The sequence below is a fragment of the Mchenga conophoros genome, linkage group LG7 (genome assembly GCF_057382185.1).
Source record: "Mchenga conophoros isolate Kocher_MC1m ecotype Shallow Benthic linkage group LG7, M_conophoros_male_GT1.1, whole genome shotgun sequence".
Classification (NCBI taxonomy): domain Eukaryota; kingdom Metazoa; phylum Chordata; class Actinopteri; order Cichliformes; family Cichlidae; genus Mchenga; species Mchenga conophoros.
The window spans coordinates 42,759,392-42,769,229 of NC_140532.1; the positions used below are offsets into that span (position 1 = coordinate 42,759,392).

A 9,838-nucleotide genomic window follows, 5' to 3' on the forward strand; every position below is an offset into this window, starting at 1 on the left:
TTTCAAGACTACTTTTATTAGAAGGCCCCCTGTGTTTAAGAGGCTGGCAGTGCAAGAGGGACTCTGTGGCTTTTGACCTATTTCTCAGTAAGTGCCCCCCAGTAGCATCTTATGCAACCGGTAAACATGAAAGGAAACAAAATTTTTTTTTTTGTATTTTGCTAGAATTTACCAGCACAGAATAAAACCATGGGAACATCTCAGTTTTATTTCAATGCTTCCCTTGTAGTGATAACAGCAGAGTTAACCACCTTCACAGTGACAGCTACTGCAGCTTTACAGAAATGAAAACAGCCACCTCACTAATGGTTGAGTCTATAAACCACAAACACAGTGATGTAAACCATCATAAACCACGATCCTCTTAACAGAAACTGGTGCTACCAGAAATGCATGATGGCACCTTTTTCCTTTGCAGCTTTCAGTCATGTGTGAGTGCTCTCAGTTAAAATAAAAATTAAAAAAAAAAAAAGCTTGAGAACCACCTTTGTGAAAATTTAACCCACCTTTAAGGACATTTATCAGGAAGAAAAACATGGGTAGGTTCTTCTAAACAGACCTAACCCAAAGTTAGTAATATCTGGTTTAATAGTCGCCTAAAACATGTGCTCTACACATCATGAATTTGGGGTTGATGATGCCCCGGATACCTATCACTCCTTCTTCTCCTTGGAACTAAATACATGTGATTTTTCATCTTTAGCTCAGAATCATACACATGCTTAAAACTTGCAAACTGTCTATAGGTGGTTCAATTATAAAATAAATAATTTTATCTTGAACTCAATCAGGCTTTCAAAAACTGGGGGTGGTTATGAGAAGGTGACAACCACCTTCAAAAAAATTTATCATTTGTTTATTAATAGTTGAACAAAGTTTCAATGCAACTCAGTTATATTTATAAATAAAAATAGCAAACAATACAGTGAGTTTTGACATATGTAAATATACAATATAAAATGGTAAGGCAAAGAAAATCGGCAAGTACACATGCTAATCACAAAAATATCAGTCTAATCTTTTAGGTAGATTTTTAAGTAAAGACAACTAAACAGCGAATTTTTACGGAAGCATAGAGCTGCCACCCAGGCAAAAGAAAAATACAAGTGTATCACGTTATAAGGTGAAAGGTTTATTGTTCTAACAAGATACTTTTCCTGTTTGTACAATATACTATCATGTTTGTACAATATACTTTTCACGTTTGAACAACATAATATCACGTTATTACAATATACATAATTATCACGTTCGTACAATATAGGATCACGTTCGTACAATATAGGATCACGTTCGTACAATATAGGATCACGTTCGTACAATATAAATATTATATTGTACGAACGTGATAATTATGTATATTGTAATAACGTGATATTATGTTGTTCAAACGTGAAAAGTATATTGTACAAACATGATAGTATATTGTACAAACAGGAAAAGTATCTTGTTAGAACAATAAACCTTTCACCTTATAACGTGATACACTTGTATTTTTCTTTTGCCTGGGTGGCAGCTCTACGCTTCCGTAAATTTTAAATTTTTTATAAACTTCCGGTTGGACGTAAGATCTGCCTTGGCCAAGCGTTGTAGCCAAGGAGACCGAGCTTCTATTAAAAAAACAAAACAAAAAAAACTTTATTTATAGCAAGGACCGATATTAACATAAACTGCCTAAATACATTTAAAGTACAAGAAAACCGAAAACAAATCATTGGGGGATACATAATAGCAAAACACCATTTTTTAAGTTAAAGATAATAAATACAGTTTTACAAACAGTCTTGAATATTATGTAGGACTTCTACATTTAATTTGAGCAAAAACAAATTGAAACTAGTTAAAATACATATTAGAAGAGGAAATAAGATAAAAGAAAGGATGCGCAGCTGGCCTGAAAGATCGACGTCAGGGCTGAAAAAGAAAAAAAAAGGAATCTTGGTTGTCACGGCAACGTTGTGTATGATTGAGCGCGTGCCAAATGAGCGTGAAAATAGTTATAAGTAGGAGTACCTATAGCTAACTTTTCTTCACTGGAAAACAATGGGAAGGGTGAAACAGCGAGCTATTTCAGTCAGGGGAGGCCTGAAGTACTAAAGCGGAGAGCGATGTCAAGTCATAACCTGCCACCGGTGCGCCATTTGCCACACTGTACCAGAGTAGGGCGGCTAGAGAAGCCTTGCTCGCTACGACGCTTACCGGCTAACCCTGAACAGCGGCTCCCGCTACCTGTTATCAAGCCAGCGGGCAGAGCAGCGGCAGAGACGTCCTGTCAGAGCGGCAGCACGGACCTCCGGGTTGCTTCACTGCAAAGAAACGTCCAGTTCCTACAAGAACAGCACAAGGAAACACTGAAGAAGCTCCACGCAGAGATAGAGAACCTCAGACGGGAGAATAAAGGTGAAGAAACAGTGCATTCATAACTCTTGTATGTGTAAGTTAATTATTTGTAAAAGCATAGAAGTCAGTGACAGCAGTCCTGCCATAGGTCTTTTTAAAAGCAGTAAAAGCAGAATGCTTTGTGGAATGAATGAAGTAAGCAAAAGTAAGTTTTCACATGCCTTTAATTAATGCTGTAATTTGGCCTTTCTGAGATTTTTTAATAGTGGATAGTTAGACAGATAGAGCACTCAATTATTCCCTGTGGGGAATTTTGAAGGGTTGTGGCATTCAAGAAACCACCCTATTTCATGGCTCACAAAGTCAAATAATTATCTAAAGAATTCACAGAGTCTGTGACTCCTGTCTCCTGACAAGGTGCGGCAAGACAAGGTCAGGCTAGGTATGGTGGACGCATGGCAACTCCAGGGTTTAGTTTTAATGATTTCTCAGTGGGAGGTGGGCAGATATCCGGTGTCACTTTGCAGAGCGAGCCGCATGCTGTTCCATATAACAACATGTCACCACCCACCAGGAGACTCCCCAGTCATTCGTCGTTGCATCCTTGCTGCAGCAAGGCCTGTTTTGACTCATGGGTTGCTTACTGGTTGTTTAAGCCCACCTGCAGTGTACAGTACATTAAAGTTCTGTTGTTATGGATGTTGCAGAGTTGAAGTATAAGGTGATAATGGAGCCTCCTAAGTCAAGTAGAAAAGGTAACATGTTTAAGCACATGTAATGACTTATTAGGTTTTCATTTAGGTGAATTTCAATGTGCCACCTAAACTTAATGTCTGATCCTTCTTCTTCTACGAGTTGCACACAGTCGACAAAACTGTAGACCACCCACTCAGGGCAGTCAAGCCCATACTGGACTGTACATGGAGGAGCCACTGCAGGACACGAGACTCTTGCAGGACCAGGCTCTCGGGTGAGTGGTGGGCCTTTTTCAGCTACTTATCTAGCTCAGTATTTACAAGGTGTGGTTATATTTCATAAATGATCTTAGCTCCCCCCCCCCTTTTTTTTTTTTCAAAGCTATGCACACAAGAACTGATGGATAAATTAGATTCAGATGCAGTAATATGGATATGATGGCACAACAGCCATTCATTAATAACTTACTAAGCAGATACTCAGATAAGCTCAGATAACAGGCTACTGTAAGGCAACCATCAAAAGCAGGAGAACACTAATTCAAGCTCTGTGTTTTAATCACTTTACAGAAAAACAAGATGTCAGCTGTCTCATATTAGGTAGTGATGTAGGTGCACAAGTATTATAGTGCATGTTAAATTAACACTATAAAACAGCATGAAGATATGAACGTGAAGCATGTAAAGAAGCAAAAGCCAGTATGTAATTAGTTATTTGTTGGTCTGGTCTGCAGTCTGAGCCCTTTGATTTCTGGAATATGTGCCTTTTTACATGTCTATAAACTTCTTGACCTGTTAGTACCAGGTTGGCTTTTGATCTGGTGACTGTGGAGGCCATTTGAGTACAGGAATCCACTGTCAGGTTCAAGAAAGCAGTTTCAAATGATCTGAGCTTTGAGACATCATGAATTATCCTGCTGGAAGCAAAGTGGGCTAGTGAATTGAACCTAGTCCCCTGTCTGTGAGGGGGTGGGGGTGGGGGGAGTTAACAACCAGGTATTCTCAACCTAAACTGCCTTATACATGTTATACATCGCCCTCAATGACATTATCTCATTGACTTGCAGTAGCATTGGAGCAAGCACTGAAATTCTGGATTCAGCCAGGCAGGACCATGGCACGGAGGCCAATGGGCACCTCATCACTTCACTGCAGCCTCTCCGAATTCACAGCAGTTCCTCCCAGCCCCCACGGGCCCCCACACTACAGGAGTGTGAGATCATCATCCGACAGCTATATAATGCTAACAGCTTACAGTCTCAGGAGGTAAGTGCCTGAAGGGCAACGCTTAGCTATTCAGTGTTTTAGTAGCTCTGTTTGTTGTGGCTTTTAAAATAGTTACTTAAAGTACAACCCTGTGTCATCTAGATCGTGCGTGTGAAAGCACTGCTCAGAGACATCGTTTCAAACAAGAAAATCACCCCAGAAAACTACATCATGGCTAAGGCCTACCTTTCAGATGGAACTCGGTGAAGTGGCATTATCATTTTCATCATCAGCGACATACAAAAGCCTTCAAAGCAGCAAAATTATGATAACAGTTTCTAATTTTCTTTGTGTGTTTCAGCGGGTCTTTAGAAGAAAACAAATTACCAAAACTTGGCCTTCAGTCATTCCCAGAAAAACAGTATGTAATTTTGTCTGATTTTGTATTCTGTCACAGTGCACAAAACAGATTCCTCAAAGCCCTGTTGTGCTAATTTTCACAAAACTTGGTTGCATAATAGCCCAGAGCTGCCTTTTGCAAGAGAGATCGAGGTTTCTGAGTCAAAAAGAAAAAAAAGCCAAGCATGTTAGTCACCCAGAGTTAAATCCACATATCATTTCCCAGGTGTGGAACATCTCAGTCTGGGGTTGTCTTCCCTGCCCTCAAACAGAGCCTTGGCTACAACATTGCAGATAGACAGAAGAGGTCCCGTGCTGTGCAGAGAGACCGTTTGAGAAGGGCTGTTCAGTGACAGGAACACAAATACCAGAGCATATTTCTGTGGTATATAATGAAATAAAGCATTTCTGATTGATGATGTTTTATGATGTCATAAAGTTGAGCAGGATAGAGTGGTCGCAGCAGGAATCGCACAACACTTAGTCAATGACGGCCCAGTTGGATTACCTCTTCCAATAAGCCTTGCCAGTGTGAAGCAGCATGCCGTACGGAAGCGCCTCCCTTAAGTGGAATGCAACCATCATTAACACACCTGTGTGCTTCCTGTCATGGCATGTCAAAATGTCTGCTGCTCGGGAAAAAAACCCCTATACAGACACATCACGTTTATTGACAATTATTGCTCATAATGATGTGTAAGATGGACAGATAACACAAATAATGCTCTATAAGGCCTGGATTTTTTTTAGTTTTTCTACATAGCAGAAGGACTGATTTCAGCTTTTCACTGGGAATTTTTTTTTTTCAACCATTGAGTTTCAGGACATTTGTGGCTTGTTGTCACTTCACAAAAAAGCAAGCATAAAAGCACACTTTGTTTTTCATAAAGCCACTTTTTTTTGTCATTCAGTGTGCTAAAGAGCAGTTTAATGATTTTTACTGGCCAAGCATTAGTATTTAATCATTTACAATTTGAGTTTAAGCATAAGGATGAAAGGGTATAAATGTCCTCTGCACAAGACAGTGCTGTTCTTTTAAATTTTTCCCTTTGCGCCTGACTCTTCGGGATACTGTTCCTTTTAGTGGACCAATCGTGTGGAGAGTTATTTGCATGCTGAGTGTCGTATTTGAGATATAATGACACAAAATAGGCAACAGGTGATCCTGCCTTAAATAAATGTCCTATTGTTATGTTAGCACTGGTTTCTAAGGTCATACACCACTGCAAACACTGGATTTGTCAGTTTAAGAGAAGTGAAATGTCACTTAGGTTTTGATCGCTGAAGATTTGCCAAAGTGCGCAGTTTACGGCGATAATTAGATATATTAAGAAATGTATTTAAAGCTTTGATTTCTTTGTTTATGTGGAGCATTACTTGTGTTTAATTAAGCCCAACTGCGGTCCTCTTTACATGGTTTATGAGTCATTTTGTGCTTCACAGGCTGCGATCCCTTTATTCCTTCTCTCTAGAAGAACCCTCACAGGCTCCTTTAGTTGCTGATTCATGCATAACATCTATATTGGACATGTATTTATAGTATAAACACTGCATAAAGTTGAAACAGAATAAAATAAACAAGCCGTGGTGTGCCTTTTTATTGAACTTGCTTGTCATATGAATGCTGCGCTGAAAACAAGGAAGTTAAAATAACCAAAAGGAGAATTGGCCACTCGACAGGCCTGGCTACAGCAACGTTGTCAGTTCTGCTAAATTAGGCCGTGGTCTTGTATTAACTCTTCACTAACTGAATGAAAAAATAATTAGTGAGAACAAAAAAGTTTAGAAAGTTAAGGTAAGACTATGAGCATGCAGTTGTCACAGGTAATGTTATGTGATATTGTAAGAAACAAGAGAAAAGTGTGGTTTCTTAAAGTTTTAGAAATGCTATGAGGAAGTGGCTTGTTTAAAAACATGTGAACCAAAGCAACAACAAACTGAAACATGAGGAAGTAATGAAGTGGGTGAAAATTCTTTGTCTGAAGCCTTTATTGTGAACCTGGTGTACCTGTAGAAATCTAGAAGTATTTAAAGATATCTATGGATATCTATCTATCTGTCCATTTAGTAGCATGTAAACAGGTTTCCCTTTACACCTTTACAGAAACCTGACTGGATATTCTAGGAAACCAGGCTGAGAGGTGAAAGGTGACTCATGCCATGGAGGCTGTAACAGTGAGTCGCTCATCTATATAAACCCTTACACTGGTCTAAAAATGCACTGACACTTTAACAGCAGCATCTCGTGCCATAATTACCAGTGTACTGCTTGTCTGTTGTCAGTCTTCACATCAAAGCATGCTCAACTTTGAATTGAATGCCGGTGACAACGATCAGGAACGTGATAGGATGTTAAAATAAAATATAGGAGAGGCTAAGTATTTCAGAAGTGAAGGCTGGGAGGGGGTTCGCCACACTTCCAGAGACTGCATGGATAGAGGATACAGAGATTTTATAATATATGGTAAAAACTTAAGAGGATCTTGTTCCTGTATGTCTGTATGTGTGACCCTGGGCAGGATTTGTCAAGGTAAACTCTGTGTTTGTGTTCTGGCACATGAGAGCAAGGTTGCAACTGTGCTCAGGAGCTTTAGTATCTATAATTTATTCAAAATTAAAATAAAATAAGAAGCTTTTTTTAAGCAAGGTTTAGTCTCAGAGAAACTGACCTTTCCGACACAGGTCTAATCCTGCATCGTGTAATCATCCTCTTCAAAACTTGATTTAAATTATAATTAACTGCAGTTTGCATCACTACACTGGAATTCCTTTAACTTTCTCACAGGATACATAGTTAGGCACAAGCAGTAGATGGTTTGTAAAATGTGTAGGTTTCTTATGAAGTCTTAAGTGTTAGTGGTGTGAATGAATCGGGGGGAAGGGGCATTTATTTGCAGACTAATAGCTTACACACAATCTGACTCCCTGAAATTAAACTGTGGCGATGCTCTCTGCAGTGTCTTAGTGTATTTTTCGGCTGCAGAAGACGCAACGTCTTCTGCAGCCGAAAAATAAGCTGGGTGGAGAGGGGGCCTCTCGGGCCATAATTACTTTTCTTTTTGTTTCGCCTGCGCAAAGAACAAGATCACAGGTTTTGTTCACTAGTTCCTTGTGTAGCAACTCATCAACCACCGATTAGGTCAAGGGTGGTTGTGTCATCTGTGCATTTAATCTTCAGACTGCAGGGCATCGAGACTGAGCTAAAAGAAGCAGCCATTCAAGGTTACTGTGTTGATGTGAGTTTAACAGAGGTCAAACGTTTTATAAGCTATTGCAAAACCAGTTACAGATGGGGTTTTGGGTTGAAGAACCAGCTTTTCTAGGCTTTTCTGCATGTGTGCTGACCTGAAGTTATCCATTTTAGTATGGTGGGTTTTTGTAGCAGCTGGTACTTCAAAAGAGCACTTGAAGGACTGTGGAACTGCTGTTAGGTAGTCAAAATGTCACGTTTCATTACGTTTGGACCTGTAGTATCGCTTAACCTTAACCTGCCACACAGACAGACAACAAAATCTATTGATAATGGGATGATGGCAGACATTGCATTTTGCGTACATCCACTAGATGGTGATGTTTGTGAAGAAACCTTCAGTGTGCATCTACATACAAGGTTAGACAGCAGGTCAGATAAAGGTACTGTATGTCTCACCCTGCAAAATCCCACAAAACCCATCACTTAAATGAAAAGTTGCCCTAGTTTTAAATGCATCAAAGCATGAGGTTGAAGCCAATATAAGCCTTTTTACCCATAATTCGAAGTAAACTAGTCTGTTTTTGTTTCTCTTTTCAATTAGTTGCAGCACTGCATCTTTGTGGAAATGTGGGAGTTGGCAGGCTTAAGCCATTAAGTCTCGGTGGGTGCAAATCTATTAACATTCAGACAGTGTTTCAGTGATGAGAGCTGTTCTGTGCCAGCTGTAGCCTCATGAGGCACAGCCACTGAAAGCTCAGTCACCACAGGGACAGAGCTTCTTTACAGATCCTGCTTTTATCACTGAGCAAAACTTATTCTGCTTGGCTGAATGGCTTGCCGCACTCTGCTTGTGTTCTCAGATGCATTCTTTCTCTTATATTGTATTCTTCTTCTTCAGAGACACTGCCCCTTGCATTTAAATGCGCGCTCTCTCTGCAGCATATTCTGTTTTGGATTGGGTCATTTTGGGTGAGCTCCAAATCGATTTTTCACAGTTCTTTGCCAGATAATACTTATTATCGAATGAATGAAGGGGAAGTTAAATAACACCAGGAAATGAAAATAGGAAATAAGTACAATTTTATACTGGTGGTATGAATAAGTTGTTGACTGAGCAAATATACTGTACCTATGAGCTGCGGTTATGTGGCTAAAAAAGTATATTAAAAACACACGAGCTGACCACTGACTTAAAGGCACAGAACACAAAAAGATCCGAGACAATCATTAAACACAGTACTAACATAAGAACACGTTGTTCGGCAGACATCTAACTTTTTTTTATTCAGAATTATAGCTTATTCTATCTGTGAATCATTTGATAGAGTAATGTTTCTATTTGTAGAAAAAAAGCTCAATCATGATGCTTCTCTTCACACACCTACATAACTACCTGTCAAAAGCACATATATTGGCACTTTCTACTCCACAATACTTCAAAGCTGCAATAGATTGCAAAAAATATGCTCCAGTGTTGTACGGTAAAAGTAGTAGTTAAATTAGCCTAGATTTAACAGAACCAGCTATGACTGTGAAACACTGCCTACACATATTTCCAATTAAGAATCAACTAATGACAGTGTGGGCATTTAAACTGAAATAACACCTCGCTCTCATACACATTTAGTATGTTACAGCAGCCTTTAACATCAGTGTTGCCTACTTAAGACCTGACTGCTTAGCCTCTGCTGGATTGGTTTAGCATTTATTTGAGGTTTAGCCATACTAAACTGTGTTATTATATTTTTGAGTCACACGCTGATTCCCTTTGAAGTTTTGAAAAGCAAACATCCAATTAAATGACTACGTCAAAGCAGGAACACTGAGTAAAAAACACACTTGTATCTCGACCTGCTCCACATTGCTATTTGCACTATATTCCCGAGACGATGGAACAGCAGAAGAATCTATCAGCAGAATGCTTCACTGAGAAATGACTGACACCTACTCTCGCGGAGCTAGGGGCTGTCCGTGGCTTCGCCAACCGCCCACCTCCTTCCTTCAC

General features: G+C 39.6%; 1 protein-coding gene across 3 annotated transcripts; it reads left to right on the forward strand.

Moving 5' to 3' along the window:
• The first annotated feature begins 1,954 nt into the window (after positions 1-1,954).
• ccdc74a (coiled-coil domain containing 74A) lies at positions 1,955-6,218 on the forward strand. Of its 3 annotated transcripts, none has more exons than XM_085279368.1 (7): positions 1,955-2,400; positions 3,048-3,095; positions 3,196-3,310; positions 4,103-4,301; positions 4,404-4,504; positions 4,603-4,662; positions 4,867-6,218. In XM_085279368.1, the coding sequence occupies exons 1-7, from the start codon at positions 2,109-2,111 to the stop codon at positions 4,991-4,993; spliced, it is 942 nt and encodes a 313-aa protein (XP_085135494.1). In that variant the 5' UTR covers positions 1,955-2,108; the 3' UTR covers positions 4,994-6,218. The 3 variants fall into 3 exon arrangements, with proteins under 3 accessions (XP_085135494.1, XP_085135495.1, XP_085135496.1); XM_085279369.1 differs by having other exon boundaries at positions 4,106-4,301; XM_085279370.1 differs by lacking the exon at positions 3,048-3,095.
• The last annotated feature ends 3,620 nt before the right edge of the window (positions 6,219-9,838 follow it).